At 47.5% G+C, this 24,675-nt stretch overlaps 1 protein-coding gene across 2 annotated transcripts; it reads left to right on the top strand.

The window, feature by feature from the left end:
• Positions 1 to 8,071: 8,071 nt before the first annotated feature.
• CYSLTR1 (cysteinyl leukotriene receptor 1) lies at positions 8,072 to 23,589 on the top strand. Of its 2 annotated transcripts, none has more exons than XM_040572662.1 (2): positions 8,072 to 8,301; positions 20,238 to 23,589. In XM_040572662.1, the coding sequence occupies exons 1-2, from the start codon at positions 8,112 to 8,114 to the stop codon at positions 21,317 to 21,319; spliced, it is 1,272 nt and encodes a 423-aa protein (XP_040428596.1). In that variant the 5' UTR covers positions 8,072 to 8,111; the 3' UTR covers positions 21,320 to 23,589. The 2 variants fall into 2 exon arrangements, with proteins under 2 accessions (XP_040428596.1, XP_040428598.1); XM_040572664.1 differs by lacking the exon at positions 8,072 to 8,301 and adding an exon at positions 16,943 to 17,016.
• Positions 23,590 to 24,675: the final 1,086 nt, after the last annotated feature.

Below are 24,675 nucleotides of genomic sequence, written 5' to 3'. Positions count from 1 at the left end.
CATAGCTCCCGACCTGATCTCGAATATCGATCTCCTGCTCAGAGTCATCACATCAAAGCGGGGAATTAAAGGCAGAAATGAAAGCTGCCTTGCTTTCTGAGCTTGCCAGCCTGGTACCAGCTCTGCTGGCAGCACCCTTCCCCTCACCACTCCTCCAAGCCACAGAAAGCTGTAGGAGGGGGGATAAAGCGGCTGAAACCCCAAGAATTACAGCCCAGATCTGGCCAGAACGGGGCCCTGCGTTTGCCTGCATGCTCGCAGGCAGCTGCAGCCATGGGTTTGCAGCGGGGTACTGGGGAGAGGGCATTCACCAAAGCCACAGAAAGTCCCCGAAAAAAGGAATTCGACTTCTGATTAAATTATATACATTTTGATTTATATTTATTTTTGTATTTGATTTTAATAAGGATGAGTTAGCTTTTGCCCAGAGGCTCTCTGTAGTGATTTTTAATTTTTTTTACAGCTACCATTTCTATAATATTTGGTTATTTTGCTTGTCAGGATGATAAAACAAAATTGTCAGCTGCGAGAGCATAAATTCTGTGAGAGTCACATGCTTTCTCAGCAGCTTGAAATTTCATAATATTAGCCCACCCCCGGAAAAGATAAAGCAAAACCCTCTGCTTCTCCGGGGCATGACCCGTTTCATCAGAGTGCTTCCCCCGCCTGTGCCCGCCCTGCAAAACCCTGGTACAGAGGGGCACGGCAGGGGTGAGATGAGGGCTCTGGGGCTGAGCTGTGCCCCTCTCCATCCCGCTGCTGCAGGGCTGGGAGGAGACGGACCCACCACGGGGAAGCTGTAGGCAGCTCCCCCAGTTAATCCCCACCTGCCTTACTAATTGCTCCTGACAAGCGCTCGCTTGCGGGGCTCCCCTCTGAACTCACCTCCATCTCCCTGACATAACCACAAGGTATGCAGCAGCCCCGATAAGCCAGCTCACAACAATTTGTGCAGTAGGAGATGGTTCCCAGCATTTTTCCATAACCTGTTTATTTTGTGTTACACCCTTGTTTGAGAGCTCTGGCCAGCTCTGTACGTGATTAGCAGTGTTCTTTACACCTTTAATACACCACAGCATAACATTGCTACTTAGCTTATCAAATCATAAAATTATATTTGACTTTAAAGGAATTTATTACATCCCATCAACGCAGAAGGTTCTTTTTCACTGCTGTTACTCATCCAGTACTTTGTCTTGATTAGATTTTAATGTCCCCTAATGACTTCTCCTCATTTCCTTGAGGCCCAGTCTAGATCTTCCTACTGGAAATAGCGTTTTTGCTTGTTAAGTGTCCCCTTGTTACTTGCCTTCATTTATCTGAAGTATCATTTATTCTTATTCTATGTTCTCCCTTTATTTTTAACTTTCTTTTTTTCTAGGTTTTTGTACCTACCACATACATGAAGATTTATAGGCTTACTCTTTGAGTCTCGCCTATAACATAAATAGGGCCAAATGTTTTGACCTTGTTACCTGGGATGAGATGCATAGGAAAATCAGGAAGGCTATATGGTGAATTTTTACCAGATTTTCCAGAAAAATTACAACCAAAAGCATAATCGTCTGCAAGAATGGATAAGGAAGTCTCCTTTTCAACCTCAGGCCAAGATACACAAAGTTTTACTTTTCTCATACTTCCTACATTTCATAAATAATCTGACCAAAAGTCTTTCGAGACCTCCAGTTTCCTTCCAGACTGTTCCGATACCTTCCTTTCCTCATGACCCTGTCCCAAGACTTTGCTGGCCCTGTTTTATTGTTGGTGGTTTGTTTTTCAGCCTGTGCTGGTTGTTTTCTGTAGAAAACTAAATGCTGTCCAGATGGTGTGGGACCATCCAGTTCCTCACACCTGAGAAGAGATACGGAGTGTGAAGCACGTGACGACACAGAAAACCACATCCACATCCCCCAGCTTGCCACAAAAGAGGGTGGTGAGCTCTTGTCTGCGGTCTTTCAGTAAGAATTGTGTTCATGGGTTTGAAGCTGCACCCTATATGCATCCTATATGTGATATTGTTTCTAACAGCCAGCCAAAGCACTGGAGCAGCACTGAGGTGCCCCTTGGAAGCACACATGGCCACAAGAGCTGCTCTGCCCTCGGCCCTCCCTCACAGAGGGAAATGGGAGCGAGCTGTGTCACTGGGGGTGACTGGTCTGCTCCTTGACTTGCTTCACCCCAGAAACCCAAGTACCAATCTCAGAGCAGTGAAAGAAACTCCCTGTGTGCGTGCCCAAGGCCTTCCCTGCTGCCTGGCTGGGCACTGGGTGCTCTTCCCCTCTGGGGCAGAGCAGCACTATTTCCAGCACATATTTCATAATGTCTTTTGTATTTCAACTAGTTTCTTCTGAGTGCAAGAAGACAGCATTTGCTATACGTATACAGAGAGAGACCCAATGCACCACCTCTGTCTGTTTCTTAGCATGTACCACACGTGCTTCTCGCTCCACGCTCCATGAATTTACTTTGTTAACATTTCTGTAGTAACATGGCCAGGAACTGAGCTCTGCTTCACAGTAAATGAAACTGCACCCAAGCAATATTCACGTCCCACAGCAGCACTGCTGTGTGTTTCCGAGTGGTCCAAGGACACCTGCATTTTGAGTCACGCTGGAAACTAAGCCTGCTTCTCTTCCCAGGAAGGCACTGCTCTTCTAGTCTGTGTGTGTGATGCTCACCCCAATTCTATGCTCCCGCAAACATCTGCCCTCTCTGCTCCACTGCCCTTTGTTTTGGTATGGCCGGGCATCACGGGGCTGCTACACAGCCAGCAGCTACGTGTGGAGCCACCAGGCGGGGGAGGAGCTGGTACCAGCAATGGGCATCCCATCACCTGCCCTGGTACAGGCAAAGGGATGTGCAAAAATTCAGTAATCTCCAGGACTGGCGAGACTTGGGACACACTTGGGTGGTTCCCCTTCCATGCCAGTCCCTTGCAGCACTGGCACCAGTGCATACTGGACATCTGCAGACACTGGTGGGCTCCCATGGGGCAGGACATCCGGGAAGCCGACGGGAGGCTCTCGTGTGGACGTGTGGTTGCTGCTACTGTTCTGGAGTGTGTTCAACACCATTTCCCAGAAATGTGTCCTCTGTTGTCCTTGAGTGCTAGGAGAACAAACGTGTTGCTCCTCCAGACTTCCTTTGGGAATCGGTTCCTCCGAAAACACTTGTGGTGCTTCCCTTTAATATGAATCCTACTTCAGTTTTCCCTTGAGGGAAAAGGAAGTTATTTTCCAGTGACTGAGGCTACAGTAGAAGAAAATATTTGCAAATACATTTGTAAGTTTGGCATTAGTTGTTTCCCAAGTCTACGTTGGTTTGAGGTTGAGATTTTCTGTTTGTTTTTCCTGATATCTGGGGGTTGTTTTGCTTTGTTTACTTTTTAAAGAAAATTGTGTTTTGTTCAGGCTCATAAACTGGAATAGTGAATTATCATTGAGTAAAGAATGAAGATCCACTGCTACTGAAAATTCAGTTGTTAACTGAAAACATCCCTCGAGGTCTGGACACGTTGCAAATGGCTGAGTTCATTAGAATGAGATTTCTGTTTCCTAACAGCAGCAAGAAATGGAAGATTTGCTCGGGTCCTGCTGGGCTTCAATTGAATTAGTCCTAAAAATGTGCCTGAAGATTTCCTATGCAAACATCAATATTTCCCCTCCAAAAATTACTCTTAAGAAGGCAGACAGCCTGCAGTGACAAAGGCTAGTCCTGTGGGATATGGAATAATAAGAAGTCCTGTTTGCTGCCAACACCTGGCCCCGTCTCTGGCGACGCGCTGCCCTCCTGCCAGCACGGAAAAGCGACGTCTGTCCTGGCGTGAGGAGGCGTCAGTCTGGGCAGCAGCCGGTTTCTCTAACCCCGTACCAACCACCTTCGTGGCACGTCACGTACTGGTACAGGGAGCAACGTTGTCCCAGCCTTGTCCCATGTCCCATCGACTGCGTATTGACCCGCAGCGTGTCTTCTCCAACTTCTACACCTATGTGGCAAACAATAGCAGGGCAAAAGCTTGTTGTGTTGGTGGGAGGTAAACACAGAACCACCAGAAAAGCCCAAAGGAATATTTGGGGTTGCAAGAGTTTAGCTCACACGTGGAGGCATGGCTGGGGAACCCTGTGCTGGGCAGTGCTCTCTGACAGCTCCATCAAAGCAAGAAACCCCAACCCACTGCAGGCACCAGAACTAGTGCCACAATTTGTCCCCATCCCGATCATTGTACATTCAACCATCACCTGAAACCACCCTGCTGCTGCCGAAGGAAGCTGAAAAAAAAAAAAAAAAGAGCAAAATGAATTACTGTCACTGCCTTCGTTGTTTGCCAGGAATCTGCCTTCTCTGTATTAAAGATTGACATTGGTTATCTCTAGCTGGCATGGGGGAAAGTCGCTTGACGGTAAGAATAATTTATTATTCCCTTAATAAAAGATCTGAGGAGCTATTTAGAGTGTTATTCTTGCCCAAAAGAATGAAAGGAGGAAGCAATTCTGTGCTACTCCATGCAATTCCCATATTAGTAGATGTATTTTGCTTGGGCAGATGACAGACATTAGTAAATTGTTTCCTAGTGAGACCACACAGATGGAAAAAATAACTTTGATAGAAAAACAGTTAATTAAGAGAGCAACCTAATTGCACAGTAGTTAAACTCACTGGCAACCCTAGAAATATTTTTGGGAAACTCGATTGTCCTAAGGGAGTTACTTAGGCCTATTTAATGCCCAGATTGCTTAAACATTAAAAAAGTTGGCCATTGTCCCTCATTGTTAAGATTTCTTTGTGTTCCCATTTAACGTTTTTTACGTCAATAATATAATTATGGGTAGGCAGGTTTAACCTGGCAGCACACAGCCACCTGTGAGCATACAGAGAGGGTAAATCCCAAGCCAGGAAATTCCTAACTGTGTCCATAGCCACCCTCTGCCCTCGTGTGTGCCCTCGCATCTTTCCCACAAACACATTCACCCTTATTTTGATAGAGAGTCACAAACTTGAAAGACATGAGACTTGTGATGCAGAAGCACATTTGTTTGACCAGAAATTCTCAACGCTAGAAATGTTTTAATGCTGCATGCAAGGGACTCCAGCGGTGACACTGTCCTTGTTCCCCCGTCCCCTTCTGCATGCCAGAGACCTGGCTGGCCATGCCCACCCTGCACTCTGATGCTTGCCATCAAGATTTTGAGCATCTCCTGTGTTTCTCTTCACTGGAGGGTTGCTTGGGACTCAGAGGATCTTTCAGTCCCACCACAGACAGGCTGCCCAAAGCAATGTCCAGTGGATGAGCTGATAAATGCCCAGGAGCTGAGCGGGGCCCACATCCAACTCTGGGGAACCTGCCAGAGACAGCGCAGACATCAGAGCGATGCAGACAAAACCCCAAATCTGAACCCTCAAGTAACCATTTTCTACCCTATAAATATAAGCCGTAGGGTTGGTCCAACTGTGTGTCGTTGGCTTTAGTTTGGATGCAGTTAGCAAAACAGCTGTCATGTATTGAAGGTTTCTAATCTGTTTCTACATCTCAATGTTCTGCTTTGTACGAGGCAGATCACTCTGGTCTTTGACTTAGATTTGCATCGTGCCAGGTGACCCAAGAAATCTGGTAGTGCCAAGGTGGTGCTTTCTGCTGCAGACCAACTGTCCCCGACACTGCAGCTCGTGCCAGAGCACTGTAGCAGCAGCGCTGCAGGTTCTTGCATGAGCCCTCACTGTTCCTTTGCTTCTTGTCTGCAGCAGTGATGCTGTAACTGAGAAAAGGCGTGGATGCAGCTTAAACGCCTATTTTACAGCAACAGCTGTCACACCTCTTCTGCACCTGTGTAGCTATTGCACAGGTTTGGTTTGCAGAAGTCGTAACAGACCTGAATGTAATTGTAATTAAAATAGGACTAGCTTCAGTACTGTAAAAATACACCTTGGTGAGCTTCAGACCTGAGCTGTGTCCTGCAAAGCAGTTTCCTGGGTTGCACACAGGATGCTTTTCCTGCTGAGCCCTCCTGTTTAGTAGAAATACTGAGAAGATAAATGTAAATTGTTTGTTTCTGGCTGACAATGCTTACCACGTCCTCTCTGGAGGGCCTGCTTTGGCCGGGTGCTGTGGCTGACCAGGCAGAGGCATTGTGGACAGGTTACGGGGCCTGGCCAGCCCCACTGCTGGGTGTACAGAATCCGAGAATGGGCAGGGGCCGGAACACCCCAGTCCATTTCCTGGGCTGCTGTTTTGCTTTCCCTATGAAAGGAAGCAGGAAAGGCTTGATTTGATCCCCGTGGAAATCCTTAATTCACAGCCAAGCTTACTTCGGTTCTTTTTGTGGCAAAGACAGAGTTTGGGGCAAATAGCTTGAGACAGGTAGTACACTAATGGCACAGAAAGGCTGTGGTCGAGGTAGGGGAGGAAGGTAAGTCTGGACCGCGGGTCTCATCCTGCTCTATGGCTTCTCCCCTGTGCATCCACGTCTCAGCCAGCTGCCGTTCCTCCCTTTGACTGTGCTGGCGCTCCTTGCTGCTGGGCCATGCACGGGATCCCTCGGGTTACCCACAAAACTCATCTGGGATTACAAACACAACCCACAAAGGTGAGTTTGGCTTCGGGAGTTACTTTATAGCCTTCCTGATGTCACCTCTCTGCAGCAGGGAGGAGACCAGAGCATCGCTACCCGGTGCTGGTGGAACTGGGCTTTGGGCGAGCTGGGACAGCTGTAGCTGTTGTCATCGAGGGCATCAGAGAGGAAAATGGTTTTTATCTGCTCAGAGAAATTCTGGTCGTAAGATCAGAGAAAGCTGGTATCGGGTTTTCCAGGGCTTGTCGCGCAGCAGATCATCAGCCTGTTGAAGCTGATAAGATGAAAGAACTGGAGAGAGTCCAGGGCATGGAGTAACATATCTGTTACGCTGGGGAATTACCGCAGGTTTCTTTTTTTTTAAGGCCACAGCAGTGGTTTTCAGAAGAAAATGACTTTCACTGCCAGCTGAAACTGGGTGGTGTTGCTGCCTGCCCTCAAACACAACCAGCATGAGCGGGAATCACCGCCGTGGCTGTCACCATGGGCTGCGCAGGCAGCTTTTGTTTCATCATGATTTGCTTTCTTCCTCGTCTTGAGGAGAGGACTGGGATGTGTGAAACATTTTTCATGGAAAGGCAGGTCCTGCATCTTGTTTCTGGAGTCCTCTTGATGTTGCCTTGGACCAAGAAACTTTAGGAAAGAAAAAAGGAAAAATTTTAGGAGGAAAAAAAAGGCTGACTTAGGACACTGCTGCTGCTGCAGCAGTCGGTGGGGTTGTGAAGATACAGAAGGGCCGAGAGCTGGTCCCTGTCAGGGAGACGCAGCAGGTACTCGTGCTGATTTCTGTCCTGGCATAGCCCTTTGGATTTGCTCTTTCCCAAATTCCCGATCTTCGTAGAACAAAGATAAAGCTTACATAATGATGGTCCTGTTCTAAGGAATCCTGTAGTGACTAAAAGGAAAAAAACATTGTGGGAAAACTTTGAAGGAAAACATGCACAGCATAGAAATAACACATGAGTACAGCTAAATAAATAATGGATCAGGCCAAGACTTCAGCCAAACCCAGTGCTCGTGGTTCCTGCAGTGAAAATCTGGGATATGGAAAATACTAGCTTGATGCTCTTTATTCTGTTCCGATAAAGAACTTTAGAGGCAAGAATGAGAAGCAGAAATCTCACTTTGAAGGCAATGGAGGAACCTGACCGTGACAGTACAGAAATTGGTTATTAGGTTTAGCACTGGGCAGACACAAAATGCTTCAATTTCTGTGGAAGTTCACAACTGCGTTATTTCCCTTGGGTCTGCTGCCCTTCAGGGAGGACTGGCATGTACGAAGTATGTGGTAAGTCTGCTTGAGTTGCATTTGTCCGAAACATGATGGTGCACATTGGGAAAGGCCCTGGAAGAAGAGCTGAAAAGGTGGCTAGATAGAGGGAAGTCCTTCAGTTCCTTTGTAACCCATATTAAGAACAAGTATCTGAACAAATGTCCTTTAATAGCAATTTCTTGTCAGTCTCAGTATATAAATTAAAAAGAAGCATAGCTGATTTATCTTGCAGCACTCAGAATGCCTAAAAAGGGCAATTTTCATGATGTAGGATGATCTTCAGGGGAAAAAGTCACCAGAAATCTCAGATATGTGTGTACAGTTGTCTCAGAAGTCTGAACTGTCTCAAGGAGAGGCTGGTGTTGGGGCTAACACACAAACCACGGCCAGCTCAGAAATCGCTCCTCAGCCTGACCCCACAAAGCCAACCAATATGGTTTTGGTGCACCTGCAGCCGCAGAGGTAAGCATGAACTACACCAGCACGGTTGTATCTACCTGCGGGTAGCAAGGGTTGCAAAAATCCCTTCAGTCACTGATCATAACATCAGGGCATCCTAGTTTTGCAAAAGCCAAATCTCCGCTGATACCTGCTGGGGCTCCGGAGACAGCGGTCACTCGTCAGCGATGCTTTCCTCCCCACCCAGGGAGATCTGGCAGATGAGCGCCTCAGACTGCGAGCTGAAGAGACGCTGCGGTCGCCTTGGCATGCAAGAGCAGGGCTCCGGGAATGGGTGGCTGTGGGCTGTAAATCAGCCTGACGTGAGCAGGAGATGGCCCAAATGATCTGAACGTGCTGGTAAACAGGAAGGCAACGATCCTCTGCTGTAAACGTGGGTGACTGTGGGGCAGCCCGTTTGTGGGCACAGCCTTAGGCCTTCTCAGGGGATGGGCAGAGGGGAGGGATGCAAGCAGCAAGCAGAAAAGTAGTGAGAGCCTGAGGCCATGCCTTAAGGTGCCAAGATGTTGGACCACACTCTTAAAAGCAATTAAAGAGCTGAAGGCATTTAGAGCAAACCAGAGGCATTTGATACTGGCACAGCTCATTGACCCCAGCACCCCGAGGTTTGCAATGCGACTTAGAAATGCCCAGGCAAGGGAAAGAAAGAGGAAACGGGCAACACTCAGTGATAATTAACACCACCAAGAGCACTAAGAGAGAATAATTATTGGAAATGATGTCTCAGGTTAGGACTGGAAATAATAACAAATTTAAAAAAAAAAAAGTCATTACTTGAGAGTAAACATTTTAGTAACTTCTTGATAGACGTCCCAGTTGAGTTCCAGTTCTCCAGAATTTAGATAGAGACCATGAATATATATAACACATGTCTGTGCTTAGCTGAATCTGGTGGGTGAAGTTTGCCAGCTCCAATTTTAAGGGAAGAATCTCTTTTCCCAGGGCTGCTTCTTCAGTGTACTTAAGGGAATTATCTTGGGAGAAAAATAATTCCAATAGTTTTGCTCTGACTCAGGCAGATAGCTTTATTCTCGAGAAATAGAGCAGCATTTCTGAGAGCTGTTTTTATTGCTTTTCAATATTCACAGTCTGCACTTGCCAAAATATTCTGCCTTGTAAACTGAAGGAAAAGTAAATCCAGGACTGAGTAAACTCTGACATGGTGTCAGGAAACAACCCCCCAGTAAGCCTGCAGTGTGCGCAGACTGTGGTTTTACTCCTGTGTCTGTACAGAGACATCCTGCTGGCTGCTCCAGTCCCACACCCGTGTCAGAAGCAACCAGGAGCGTTACTTCTTGCAAAACTTGATTTGACAGGCATGGCAATAGAAGTGATTTGTTTCCTGTGTGCGCTTCATTGCATCAAATACAGCGAAGCATGCTAATACGCTGCTCTCTGTCTCCAGTGTCATTTGTTAAAAATCATCTTCATTAGCCCATTAACTTTACTGATGTTCTTGGATGTTATTAAGGCAGTTTTTGGAGCAGTTCTTAATTTCTAATCACAAAGATTTTGTCTGTCCTTTGTCCTCTCTTGTCTGCCTGACAATGATTTTTGAATGTGAACAGAACTGCAATTGATAAATACATTAATTCTGTACAACCACAGGGAAAGAATATGAAAATGCAAAAGCTGAAAGTGCATTTCGAAATATTGACTATTACAACAAATAATGAAGAGAAAAAAAAAAACATAGTTTTTGGAAATATATTTCAACACTGGTTTGACAAGAAATGATTAATCATAAATCGACAAGAGCCTGTGATTAAGCATTTTAACAATGGGATTAGATCAGTATGAATACTAATTAGTGGAAATATCCAGATACTAAAAATGTTGGTGAATGAAAAATAATATTGGTCTATACCAGCAAAGTCGTGTGAGGTTTGTAACTATTTCACCTCAGGGGCAAAGTGACTTGGTATCTAACAGGCTGAGCTGAGGTCCTCCACTCCGAAAGTACGGGTAAACCAAGCCAAAGAAGAGTCCTGGTGGTTCAGGCATGGTCGTGACGTTTTGCTTGCATGGTCTGCAGAGGATGAGTTGAGGATGTGTGCAGAGCTTACGCTCGGCTGGAAGAAGGATGCTCCTCGCTGCACCAGTGCAGACAGCAGGACGTCATGTTACAGTCAATGGGAAGCTGTCTGACGGTGTCTGTCCGGGTAGGGAGTCTGTCCGTGAGGTGAAATTAATGTGTAGAAGATTTTCGATGGGCATTTTTTCAGGCTGCAGCTGTCGGTCCCAGGACCAGGCGTGTGACAGCCAGGACTTAATGTGGTCGCCTCCGCTTTTTTGCTTTAAATAAGCCCTGGAGCTAAAAGGCATCATTTCAAGTGTTTTTCCTTTTTCCTTTCTGTGAATCCCATTTACCATGAAGGCTTGCATCGCACCACTGTTATGTGCTTGTGCCCCACAGAGCACTCCCGGCATGCCCACGGAGTGGTAGCAGCCCATCACTGCTGCACCGTGCGCCTGCCCAGCACCGATGTAAGAGATCGGTAAGATTTATTCATTGTGGGTGGGCATCAAAATGCACGTTGCTTTTCAGCTAATCTAGAGCAAATCCATGTTGATGAAAGCTGTGACTGCCCATTGGCAGGGGCTCATTTTACCCCATGGTAAAATCACCTGGTTTTAAGTTGGAACGAGTGGGGAACAAGTCTTTTCACCAGGGACTTAGTTATTCATGGAGCTGAGCAAGGAGGGAGCATCAGGAAAGGCAAAGCATGATCCTCTTTAGTCCATTTATTTCCTTTTTTAGGGAGATTCTGAAATTACAAAAATATGGCTTGTATGATAGTTCACTTGGTAAAACTTTTAAACCAAATTTTAATAATTTTAAGACAGTGGCAAGGCACAAAGAAATTGAATTGTGGCAGAAGGAGTCACATCCTCCTCCGGTGAGGGTTTGGGTTTTTTGTTTGTTTTACTAACTAAAAATAAAAAAAAGAAAAAAGAAAGAAAAAAAGAAAAGAGCCCTGGCTTCTCAGCGCATCAGATAAGAACACCACAAGGAGCATCGTGTTGTATAACTGAGGGGCTCAGGTCGCAGCCTGGGGAAGGCACGCACCAGGAGCTCGCGGCAGGGCTGAGCAGGGCTCATTGCCAGGGGACTGAGACCACGTCAAATTAAATCCACAAGGAAAGCATAAGGCAGACATACAGGAAGATCTGCAGCAGTGGGTAACAACCGGATCAGAGCAAAAGCAGATCCATGTGGTGGTGTGTGGTGCACAGCTCATCTCTCTGACCAAGAACGTGAATTATTTTCAGCCAGTTCCACCAGTGACATCCAGGAAATGAGAAGAGGTAACTATTAAGGCCCAAACTGCTACTATTTCATAAAACTCCCCTGCGTTATCTTCCATGATAACTAATCAAATATCTGTTCTAGAAGCAGAAATAGAAAAGTGTTGTAGGTGGGCACCAGTAGCTGCAAGACCATCTTTTAATTAATTCCTGCAATATAGGTCCCTTTATCTGAATCTCAGATCAAAACAAAGAGCCTACATAACTATGTCATCATTTTTCAGAGGTTTTTCTCTTTAATTTTTCCTTTTAAACAAGAAAAAAAGTGTGAGCACTTGAAAGTTCAAAGAACGGAAATTTCTAATATCGTTTCCCCTGGTGATTTTAACAAAATTACTTTGCATATCTGTTTATCTGTGCTCATCTTTCTCATGTTGGGTGTCTCAATTTCTGTTGACTTAAATTCTCAAAATGCAGTCACATACCCTCGCATTAGTTGTTAGAAGAGACAAAATGTTTATCTGTTGCTATGTTTCCATTAAATGCCACCGTATATTTTGATTCATAGCTGATTGTTTCAGTCGTTTTCTGTTTGGGTTGGCATTCGCTCCCCTGATAGCTTCATCGGTTGACAAAGCCCTTTGCACGTTTCCATCAGCAGGCCCGGAGGTGTGTGTTTGACCATCAGCACAGCTCGCAGCCTGCTTCTCCACTCCCTTGGACCTTGAGTGGGCTCTTGAAAGGCAGATTGTTTTGGACCGGTCGATATTTTCCTAAGAAAAGCCTCTGCTGCAAGCCAACCAAAATCGAAGCCAGATGGCAGGGCCTAAAATGTTATTCAAATGTGAATAGATGAACACGATCTCTGGTACTCTGTGGTAATTTACTTGACTTGTAGTGTGTCATGGGTAATCATCTGGCCATCTCCAAATACGTAACAGCAGTGTATATCAATAGAAGTACTAGATAAATACAGTTTTCATTATGTGTGAAGTGCCTCTTATCAACGTTAAGACTTAATAATGCTCATAAATTTGCCTTTTGATTTATAGTTTTCAAAATTTGCAAGTGGTGCAAGCCCAAAAATATTCTTGGTGCCAAAAATTCACGTATTTTTATGATGTTTTTAACATTCCCTTTCCAAAAAGAGAAAGCCAACTTGCATATACTATTTCTGGCTTTTTGGACTACTTTCTAAAATAAGAGTAAAGCAAAATTTCCCCATGAGATATGTTTTCCAGTGTACAGTTGAATTTCCCAGAGATCAGTCTGTTTTCTCACCTTTCTGAGCAAAACAATTCTGGTAGTTCATGTAACCTGAAAACTCTGCTATTGTAAAATGAACATCAGAGGATTCATGTTGCCTCAACATTGCAGGTGAGAAAAAGTATAATAAAAAATCTCTGACAGACTACTTTTATTCTTAAAAGTTTGCATGTCAAAAATACATATTTTCACAAAAAAAGAAAAAGATTAAGAAGCAATAAATCTAATGTCCCTACCTGAAACAAAACTAGCAAATTGAAGCACAACTTTCTGTCAGTTTGAAAGTAAATGCTAATTAAATTTACCTGGGCAGACTTCCACTAACCCAGACTACAAAGCCTAAATCACTGCCGACCTGCAGAGACTCTGACACCCAGCTCCCCACTATGGGACAGTAAGTGCACCTTAGGTCTGTTCCATTCTGGAGGGAAAAAAAATAAATAAATAAAATGATAGAATATTATTTGGGGCAGATTTGTGTATAATTCAAATTTTGCATTAGTTCTGGCAAAGCCAGGAGAATTAAAATAATTTCCCAGCTCCTGACAAGCCAACAGAAACACGTTCTGCTGCTTTTGCATGAAACCATCATTCACAAATGAGCGCTGAATAGTTCTCGTTTCTTGAATGGTATGTCTGCAGTGTGACTTGTGGAATGATGGAGACACTGCTTAGAGAAAACTACCTCCCCTAAAGCACTCACTTCTCACTTGCTGCATGTGCAAAACAGGAAGAGGAAGTAGCAATTGGATCTGCCAGGACAGCTTCTCTTGAAAGCGTGGCTATTCTGTTTATTACAGGTTGACAAGTTGGAACCATTAAAAAAAAAAAAAAAAAAAAAGCAGGCACAAAACGCAACAAACAAAAAGGAAACCCTCTTTTTCAAATATGCAGTCCAAGAGTCTTTGTGACTCCTTTAACTTCCCACCTTGTCGAGGTGGTTAACCACACGAAGGGCTTGGGGCACTACCTGCGAGATGCCGTCACCTGCCATCAAAGGCAGCGAGACTCGGAGGCGTTTGGCACAGACAAAGCCTTCTGGTTTGCATTTTGAATGGAAATCATATGAACCCTGTCGTCTTCAATGAAGCAGAAGTAGCCTTCTTCCCTGGCTTCCACTTCTACCATTCCTCCGAGCGGCCAGTCATCCCCATCCCTGCCTCCTCCTGAGAAGAGCTTCGTGTGTGCGAAGTAGTAACACAATTCTCCAAATATTTAGGCTAACAATGATGGGATTCTCTGAATGCTGTCCTTGCGGTTATTGCTGACTGCAATTTATTTTATTTGTCTCGGGAAAGCCCGTGAGGATCTTGGAGCAAGTGCATTATTCCAGAAAAATGTTAACTAGAGGCAGTGCTGAAGTCATCCTATTGTCTTGGCCAGCTTTGCCTACTCTCAGCCCTCCTTCTATGAATGAGTGGTTTAAAAGGCTATATTTGCAATAGGATACCATCAACAGCTTCACGATCTGAGTCACATCCTATAGGGTCTACCCACAGTAAGAGATGGTCCCCAGGAGAAACAAGTCCAAAGCAGAGCGGAGCTTACTGCCCTCTGTGCAAGATTCAAAGAGAAGTCACTGCTTTTGGGAAGTCCCATGAGAGGAAAGAAGCCGCTAAAAAGATTTTTGCTTTGTCACAAAATACTGTCTCTCTGATTTCTCCTTCTTAAATAGCCGGTGTGAAAGCAGTTTCCAAAGCTAAAGAGCTTTTCAAGCAGGCTGCAAAGTATTTATTATGTGACACTTAGGTCAAATAATCAAGGGCTGAGCATCTTTGTTGCGATGCTGGGAAGGAGTCTGGTGCCTGCCCAGAGCTGGGAGCATTCAGAGTCCAAGACGAGGAGGTGAGGCAGGGACAGTCCATGCTAAGTGCTGGCTCACCTTGACCCCGAGGTGTGACCGGGCTTCTCCTGCATTGGGATGTTCTCAGGACAGATGCACAAAGCCCGTACCCTTCAGTCGCGCCTGATCCCACGGCCCTGTGAAGATGGACTGTTTAAATTTCTGTTGTTGTTAATTAATAGTCATCGTTATATCAGTAAAAATCTTTCCCACAGGCAAAATTTGTCATATCTAGGCAAGTCCTCTGGGTGAAATACTGACAGAGCTGATTCCCCAGATGCAGCCACCACTTGCACAGAGATCTGCTGACTCTAGAGGAAACGCGAGCACTTAGCATCACCAAGGCTGCTGGGAATGTCTGCAGCACCACTCGGCTCTCCAAAATGCTCCGAGGCCAGAATTCATATTGTCACTTAGTTGGATCAAATGTCCATCGACTTTGAAGGAGAGCTAAGAAATCACCTTATGCCACGTTAGCAGTGAAATGACAGGTTACAGCTACCTTTGTTCATCCCGACTCCTGCAGTGCCACCCTCCTTCTCTCGCTGACCTCCGTCCCTCTCCCAAAATGCCCTACAACTCTCTTCCCTCCTCTCTATCTCCAACCTTCCAGTTCTTGAAAGGAAGGGACAAAATCGAAAAGGAGAGCAAAGAGAAAAAGAAAAAAAAAAACGAGAAGAAATAACAAAAAAATGAGTAGTAAAAAGCAGAAGGAATAGCAAAAAGAAGTAGCAAAAAAAGCAGAAGGAATGGCAGAGCGAAGTAATACCAAAATACGCACCACAACCAAAGCAAGCTACAGATGTGGCTTCGCAGCAGGAGATGGCAGGCAACGGGTCGCCTCGTCTTGGAGGCTCTGGGACCTCCATCCTCAGATGTGTCCAAAACCAGGTGGGACACAGCCCCGAGCAAGCTGGCCTGACACAGCTAGAGCAGAAAGTTGGACTGGAGAGCTCCCAGGATCCCCTCCAACCTGAATTATCTCGTGGTCCCGTGGTTTGGCTGTTTCTAACACGCTGCCAAGTGGCTCTTGCAGGACGGGCAGGCTTTCCAGTGCCCGAGGAAGGCAGGGGAGGCTTTGGGGGGGAGGCAGCTGCGAGGCGAGCCTCCCGCTCACCCCCGTCGGTGTGGTGCGGACGAGGAGTGCCTTCCTGCGGTGCCCTGGCCTGTCCTGGGCGTGCACAGCCAGAGGTGCCAAGGACCCACAACAAACATGCAAATCTCTGATTCAACAGCAGGAAATCCTTCTGGGACGTGTCAGGGTGGAAGAGATACAAGCAGAAAAACGGGAAGGAGACGTGGCATCGCAGCCGAGGGGGAAGTGGGCACAGCTGCAGGGCTTGGTGCTGCACAGTGTCCAGGCAGGGACGGGCCTCGAATTCCAGCACCAGGTGGACGAGGGCTTTGCCTTTGTCATCAGCCCATCTGCAAGCTTGTGCTTTTGCTATGTGAAGTAAAACAGTGAAGAACGGAGAATACGAGCATGGTGAATAGCAGCGTGCAGTGGCTGAGTGCAGTGGCACTTAAACACCCAAGTACAAAACCGAAACTTGCCGTAGCCCTCTGCAGCTCGCAAGAGGCAAGGAGCTGGCAGAAAGCTGGGAGCAGTGCTGGCACCGAGCTTCAGCGTGGGAACAGCAGGGGCTGGCGCTGACCCACGCGTGGGGACGGTGGGGGCTGCAAGTGCCTGTTCAGCCCCCGCTCCCCTTCCTCCCCATCCTCCCCATCTTCCCCGTCCCATTATGCTGTGCCCAAATGCCACCCGTGCCAGGCTCGCAGCAAGCCCTACAGCAGCAACGTTTCCTTCCTACACCAAGCACAGCTAAATTACAGCATGGGAAGCCTTTCGAGCAGGAAAGGGCAGGAACCATCCTGGGGACCCCAGCGAGGGGACACGCACAGGCAGGGAGGGGTTCCCCTTGTGCGACCCCCGCGGAGGTGCCATGGGAACAGGAGGACCTGGAGGGATGCGATTTCTGAGAGCAGAGGGCAGCTTTTATGGGATTGCTTGGTCTTGGTCAGTTTTTTTACGCCTGTGGCTTTTGAAGTGAATCCTTAATTCCGGGGAAGTAATTTACCGAATGTTTCATTTCCCACGAGAAGCTAAAGCTCCCTGCTAAACCGGCGACATTAATACCAGCGGACCTTTGGGATCGCGTGGAAGAAAACCACCCTCCCGGCTCCCAGATGGGTTTCGGAGCCGTTCCTGGGCCTTGGGGGGGCGGTGGGGAGCGGGGCCGGCTCCTCCCCGGGGCGGGGGGGGTGGGGGACGGGGACGGGGACGGGCTCGCCCCGCTTGAAGGGCGGCCGCTGGGCAGGGCAGGGCAGGGCGGTGCGGAGCCGAGCGGAGCCGGGCGGCGGTGAGCGGGGCTGGGGGGGGGGCTCCCGGGGGGGCGAGGGGTTCCCGGGGGCTGCCTGCACCGGAGTTAAACCGGGGGGGCCCGAGGGCCGGTGGGGTGGGTTGGGGGCGGCAGGGGACGGGGAGCTGCTTCGGGAGGTGCCCCCCGTGCGGGGCTGGGGTCGGTTTTTGTTTTTTTTTTTTTTGGGGGGGGGGGGGTCGCTCGTTGGGTTGGTGCAGCCCCCCGCCTCTGTGCAGGACGGAAATGTTTATTGGGAAATAGCAGCGTGGAGGTGAGCGGTTCGGCGACCTGCTGCTGTATTAAAGTGGTGAATGGATACTTGTCTGCAGAGCGAGATGCAAACCTGACCCGAAGGCTCAGCGGGGGGTGCTTTTTGGTTTTAGGTGTACCTCTAGGTGGGGAGCTGTCCTCTACTTTAGCAGTCCACAGCAGTGTTGCAATCATTAATTTTAAGTCTGGTTATGAAGACGTTCCAAAGCGTGTCTAGGAATGTGGTCCGCAGCAGGGCTCAGCTGGCCGGGAGGCAAAACCTCGCATGGCTGCGCGCTCTCTGCAGATGCCTTTAACAACAGCTTCTGCGAGACTCAAGTTTAGTCCCCGGAGGAAGTAAAAGTTCATAAAGCAGCTCAGCACCGCTGAAGAAGTGATCACAAATGTGGCACGGAGATTATATAAGACAGTTCATCTAACGAGCAGGTGATGGCTGAGATCTCCTGATTATCTCTCAGACAGCAGGGCTGTGCCGGCAGCCCCAGGGGCAGCTGCTGCGAGCCCAAACTTTTGCAGGCATCAGCACTGGTGCTGTCCCGGCAGGCAGGGGGGACCTGACCCTAAAGGTGCCGTGGGGAGACCCAGGTCCTTCGCTGTCCGGACCCCTCAGTGCTCCTCTGCGTTTCCTAGCAGGGCTGTCCCCCTTCTCTGAGCTTTGTGTGACACTTGCAGGGATGGGAAGCAGCTTAGCTTATCCACTGGGTTGTCCACGCAGCCTGCTTTGTCCCATTTTCTGCTCATTCTTCATAATAATCTTAACTGCACGGAGATGTAGTCAGATGAAAAACCTGTAAAGCGCAAAAGAGATCATCCCAGCCTCTTAATCTCAAATATCTTGAGTAGTTTCTTATGTCTGAGAAAGAACTGATATGTGATGCCTCAGTAACTGCAGAGATTTTATCTGTATGGGTTTTCATGAGCTAATTGAGGCTAATGTGTTCCTGCAGTGCACAGCACAGCAGGGTTTTGCTCGGTGGGTCTGCTTGCTAGACGTTAAAGCAGGGTAAGGGTAGTGGCATTAAGAGCTTGAATACCTGTCCAGATGATCCTGGCAGATGAAAACATGCACTAGGGATCATGCAGCTTTTTTTTCAGAGAATAACTACCTGCCACTCCCAAGCAATTGGTTAAAATTACACAAATGTTACCACAAACTTAATTTCAGCCCTATCTTGGAGATTTTAAAAAATGATTGGAGTGATGCTCTCGTCATAACCTGAGCCTCAAGACTCCCAGGCAAGGGAGGATGGCAGAGGTCTGGGCTGAGGTCTGAATCCTGCCACCACCACACTGGGCTGTGAGAGCCCGGGAGGAGAGGCTGCAAACTCAGGTTAACAGGTCCTTTGCAATGAGCAATGCCAGATAAACTTCATTTATGCAGTCTAAGGTGAACTGTGAATGATGAGGTGTAATGATCTGTGACTTCTGACGGAGCTGCACTGAGCCTTGGCTGCCTCTCCTACCCAAAGACCGCTGTGCAGCTGCATGGTCTCTTGCTTGTGCCCCCGTAAGTGTCCACGAACAGACCAAGAGGAAAAAAAATGTGCTCTCTTGTGCCAGATTTTGCCTCCGCTCCCACGCCTGCAACCTCGCTGGCATCTTTTGAGCTTTAATGTGTTTTGCATGTTGCAGATAATCAGAGGATTGTTTTAAAAGTGTCATCTCCCAAATAGCTGAAACCAGGCTGAAAGCTGAAAGCCTCGAGCACCCCAGAGTGGTTCTGAATTCCCAGTGTATCCCAGAGAGAGGGGGAGAGGCTGAGGGCATCCATCTGCAATAATGCTGCCTGGCTATTTTCAAGGATGAAATTACATACCGCCGAAAATCGGTTTTGAGCCTAGTGTGGGTTCTCGTTTGAACATAGTGTGGGTTCTCATAAGCGATCTTGTCCCAGCTGTTGTCTTCATTGTTTTTCTTCAAGTCACAGTATTTCTGTCGGCAGGTGTCTTGCAGTGCTGATCACTGGGGTTTTAGATGTCTCCAGCTGAAAGTGAGGTTGTGTGTCTGAGACATCAGAAATTGAAAAGGAATGGGAAAATGATGCAGGGGTAAAACACCTCTTGCTCCCTCTTGCTATACTTCAGGACACCCCAAGTTAAGAACATCCTGTCTCACTGCGCCCAAATGAATATCTGAAGGAAATGGTAAAATTTTCACAAAATAATTACTGAGCCCATCTGAAAACAGATCCCTGGCCATAGGGTCAGCTGTGCTGGGGAGCCCCAGTCCTGCTAACGGCTGTCGGAGCAGTGTGCAAAAGCAAACCCGAGAAGAATCCCAAGGGTACTGATGTCTGCAGACCAAGCAGGCTGTCCTGCCTTCGGAAGCAAGGAGCCTTGTCACAGCCCTCTGCTCTGCACGCCAGTGAGCCCTGGTGTGTCTTGGCTGCCGCTGATCCTCTGTGTTCATCAGATATAACGGGCAATGTCTTTCCCAGAGCCAATAACTACACTTGCTTATTACCGTAGCAAGTTTTAAAAATAGTGCTACCTGTGAGCAGAGGAGAGCAATGCATAATTTGGGGAGCTGACAAGCGTCTCTTATCAGAGAGTGCCGTGGCCACCTTTGTTGCCCCTTTCTGCTGTTTTTCTGTTGCTTTAGTTTGCAGGCAGTTGGAACCTCCCGGTATTTTGGTGGAAGGAGGATGCAGCCAGTACTGAGGACGTATGAAAATGTGACCCCCACCTTTATGCCACCAGCTGTAGGTGCCAGCTGTGGAGCAGCGGCTGTGCTGGATCATTATAATTATGTGTAACTAATTGCATAACATTGGTCTGTACAGAGCCACATCCATTCCTAGCTGTTCTGTCCTTTAAGAGAGAGATGATAGGTTTTTTCTCCTATTTTATAATGATATTTTATTTTTGTGTGCTGCTCTAACATAGCTGACTCCAACTGTAATACAGCTACCTCTAATGTAATGATAAGTAACTGATTTTTTTCATCTGTAGGCCTGAAATTCATCGCCAGCCAACCAGTGCCTCCCCCCGAAAAGATGACCGCCCTCTTTGACAACTTGTCGTGCCATCACTCCATTGACGACTTCCGAAACCGCGTGTACTCCACGCTGTACTCCATGATCAGCATCATGGGCTTCGTCGGCAACGGCGTAGTGCTGTATGTCCTCATAAGGACGTACCGGCAGAAGACAGCCTTCCAGGTGTACATGCTTAACCTCGCCGTGTCCGACTTCCTCTGCGTGTGCACCCTGCCCCTCCGCGTGGTCTACTACGTCCACAAGGGGAACTGGTTCTTCAGTGACTTCCTCTGCAGGGTCAGTTCCTACGCCTTGTACGTCAACCTGTACTGCAGCATTTTCTTCATGACTGCAATGAGCTTCTTCCGCTGCATAGCCATCGTTTTTCCAGTCCAGAACATCAATTTGGTCACGGAGAAAAAGGCGAAATTTGTGTGCGTCGGCATCTGGATTTTTGTTACCCTGACAAGCGCTCCTTTTCTGCAAAATGGGACCTATCAACATGGCAACAAGACCAAGTGCTTCGAACCCCCAGAAGACTCTCAGAAGACAAAGCTGGTTGTGATCCTGGATTTTATTGCCCTATTTTTGGGTTTCATTTTTCCCTTTATTGTCATAACCATCTGCTACACCATGATCATAAGGACCCTACTGAAAAACTCCTTGAAGAAGAACCAGGCCAACCGCAAGAAGGCCATCTGGATGATCATCATCGTCACTGCCACCTTCCTGATCAGCTTCACCCCGTACCACATCCTGCGGACCGTGCACCTCCACGTGCTGCGGCTGAAGAGCGCCAGCTGCGAGGACACCGTGTACCTCCAGAAGTCAGTGGTGGTGACGCTCCCCTTGGCCGCTTCCAACTGCTGCTTCGACCCACTTCTCTACTTCTTCTCGGGGGGCAACTTTCGGAAGAGGCTGACCACGTTCAGGAAGGCTTCTTCCTCCAGCATTACACAAGCATTCAGGAAAAAGTTCTCCATAAAAGAGAAGGATGATGAACCCTTCGGGGAAAGCCAAAGGGAAAATGGGAACGCCTCTGTGGCCACTTCGTAGAAGGGCGACGCCTTTGGGTAAGATCTCGGATGGGCAATGGTGATCTCAAAACTGTTCCGGGAGACACACGCAAGGCCCACAAGCCTTTTTCATGATTATATTTGTAATAATAACAGTGGACAGTCTCTGATTTATGCTGTTCAGGTGCAGTGTGGTGGAGCTGATGGCCCCTTCGGTCCCTGCTCGGGTGCACACAGCCACCTCACATGGAGGAGGCACCGGCCAGCAGCAGCAAACTGTTGATCCGATGATAAGTTCATGTAAACATGCTCTTCAAAGCCTGTATCGTGTTTGGGAATTCGCTTCGTTTCACAAGTCTGCAAAGAGCGCTAATTCTCCAAGTCAGTGGGAAATGTAAACACAACATTTGCTGGATGCCGCACACGGGAGCTGCTGACACATGAGGAGGGCAGAGTTTTCATTGAATCTTAAAACAGATGCTAAATTATTTACACAGCAGAGGTCAAGATAATTCCTGCCCTGCTCCCAGCTGCTTTGGCTTCGGACTTTGGGTTTCAAAGCGAAGTACATGAGTGAGGCCTGCAGGATGGGTGCCTGGGTCTGTGAGCCCAGCAGGCCCATCCGGACAAGCAGCAACCCCGGCATGCTCTGGTTTGCAGCAGATCTGCAAGGGGGTTGAGCAGCGGGGCATGCGACCAAGCTCCTCGGCAGAATTGGCTGTAATGTTAAGCTTGGATACATCTCCTGTGCCTCGGCTGTGCCTCGCTGCTGCTGAGCGGCGGCTGTTTCTGCAAGGCAAGGGTGGCTCCAGTGAAGGCAGCCAAGGCAGCACGTTTCAGTGTTCCTGCACTTCCTTTGGCTCTGTCTGGTAGGGAGCGTCCTCTGAATCCCTAGGAAAATGTTTTTTTTTTTTTTTGCGGGGTGCAGCTTTAAAATTATGGTAGCTTAACACGCATTTGAAATTTATTTCACTGGGACTGGTCCTGTAAGTGATGGCTGCAGGATGCAGGTTATCACTCCAATTCTTCAGGAGTTTTACCTAAAAATAGCCTATTACTATTTTTTTTTTTGCCTTTCAGGAGTATTGACTAAGATAAAAAAAAAAAGGTAGAAATCATATTTAAAAATAGCCAAATATGACTGAAAGGTGGTCCCATTCGGGAGTGTTCATCCTTCTGACACCTTGCAGAAGAGATGCAACCCAAGGCACTTGGAAGGATCTGAGGAGACGTGGACATGAAGAGCCTGAGTGCCAGGTGTCAGTCAGGAGCCCAGATGAGACTTGACATGGTGTCAGCTTGAGTATGGCGTGATGAAAAACCAGATAGGACTCGGTTTCAGTTGTAAAGAGAAACTTCCAAATCCTGTCCATAAGGAAACATTCCTGTGGTTTTCCAGTAAATCCACTGTAAATGAAGCAGTTCTGCCTTTCTTTTAGTGAAGCAAAGTTCAGCCCAGGATGTGTGATACATGAGGACAGAAATAGCGTCTTAATCCTACCACAATTCTGTAGCTAGAAAACATGACTCATAACATATAAGAAATATGTTTTAGTGTTGTGGCATTTATGAAGTTCCTTGATGTCTTAAGTAAAGCAAATTGTTGAAATACTGTAAAATAACAGTGAGCAGAAGGGTTTGGACTGGGAAGGGGGGGGGTCTGCTTGAGAGAGATTTTTGTTACACCTACAGAGAGGAGTAAGCGTTTGCTCTGCACACCGCAGTCTGCATGTCCCTGGGTCTGCAAAAGGCGTTTGAAAAAGAAAATTCACCCACAGAGCAATTCGTGGATGGGAAGTTTCAACAAGACCAGAACCATCTTCAGAAAATGTTCAAGATCTACAAAACGTGAAACTGTTCGTGTGGAGGAGCTACAGCTCCCCCGAGCCCCACTGGAGGGCACAGCTCCCAGTGCACTGATGGAACCACATTCTGCTGGGGGAGACCCGCATCGGCAAACACTTCTGTTTTAAGGGCAGCACCGAGCACGATAGCTGGGTCCCAAATCACTGAAGGCATTGTGTAACTGTGAACAGACATCACCGTGATAAACTGAGTTTGGAAATATGTAGAAATAACATGTACCTTCACCAATTTTAAAATATTGTGTACAGTAAAGCTATATATATATATATATGTTGCAAAGCATTTTTATTATGCCAGAGATCTTTTTTTTCATTGTTTTTATTTTTTTATGAGACAATGGGTATGGCCAGAGAAATGACAGTGTGTTTGTTATTTGTATAATAGGAAAGACTGTATTTTAAAGAGGACTGCTGAAAATTAAATGGAAATGTTGCAAGTTAAACTTGAAGAACTTCTGTTTTCTGTGTCTTGTTTTAAACCCGCTGCATGCAGATCCTTCTCCCTTACAGAAGGTTTCTATCTGTTCACAGCACTAGAGAGCAATATTCCCACAATAATCACTTGTAATGATGTAATAAAACTGTAGTGGCACAGAAGCTGGTGGAGCAGTGCCCGGAGCCTGCTGAGAAGCTGGGGGCTCGTGGCCCCGGCCATTGGGGTGCGGGAACCACTGGAGGGAAGCGAAGCTTTGCTGAGGATGGTGTAGCTGGGAGCCTGGCACGTTTCTCTCGCTGGTTCCTGCACAGAAAAGCCCAGTGAGAAGGACGTTTTCTATTTAGGATTTCCCACTGTACGTGCCAGCTCTGCCAGCTTGTCCCGTTAAGGGGGGAGCCTTGCCAACGCGTGCAAAAAGCGGGCTTTGCTCTGGGAGAGATGCGTGGCCGCTGTCCTCCGCTGCCCGTGGCACAGGCACCAGTAGTGGAACTGGGAAGAGCGGCTGGAGCTGAGCTGTCGCGCTCCGGCGTCCGGGTCAGAAATGCCTGCGAAGGGAAAGTGCGGTGGTGAGCTTCTTGCTTGAAACTGGACTTTTTTTCTGTTGCATATGCTGCAATTCATGGTGCAATAGTGTCACCTAGTGCTTCGTCATCCCTGGAGCTGCTGCCTGTTGCCTCATGCGGTTTCTCTTTAGTTCCGACACGCAAGCCAGCTCCTCACCTGTAAGGCTGCCTCTGTTCCTGTTTTCCTCTGGTGTTAATCATGTTCAGTTCCCCCATTCCCACCCATTCCCACGTTTTATTGAATAATCCTGGGGTTTTCCCTCTCCACCTTCGTCCTGTTTTTCTTTAGCTTCCTGGAGGGATGCTCGAGCAGGGCAGGCTCGGGGTGGGACGTTGCCTGCAGGAAGAGAAATGACTGCCTTTAACACAGGGATGGGAGCATTTTGCATCCATGCACTATGGAGCCACACAATGCCAAGTCTTTTCATGGCCACCGGTCCCCGTGGCATGGGCACTCCAACCTTGGCATTCGGCAGTAAATTGCCCTTGCCTACCTCTTAGCAAAGGGAATGGTCCAGCCTTTCCCTGGTGC

This window comes from Cygnus olor, chromosome 13, assembly GCF_009769625.2.
Source record: "Cygnus olor isolate bCygOlo1 chromosome 13, bCygOlo1.pri.v2, whole genome shotgun sequence".
NCBI lineage: Eukaryota > Metazoa > Chordata > Aves > Anseriformes > Anatidae > Cygnus > Cygnus olor.
The sequence above is the reverse complement of the archived record's forward strand: the minus strand, read 5'-3'. Positions and strand labels throughout refer to the sequence as shown.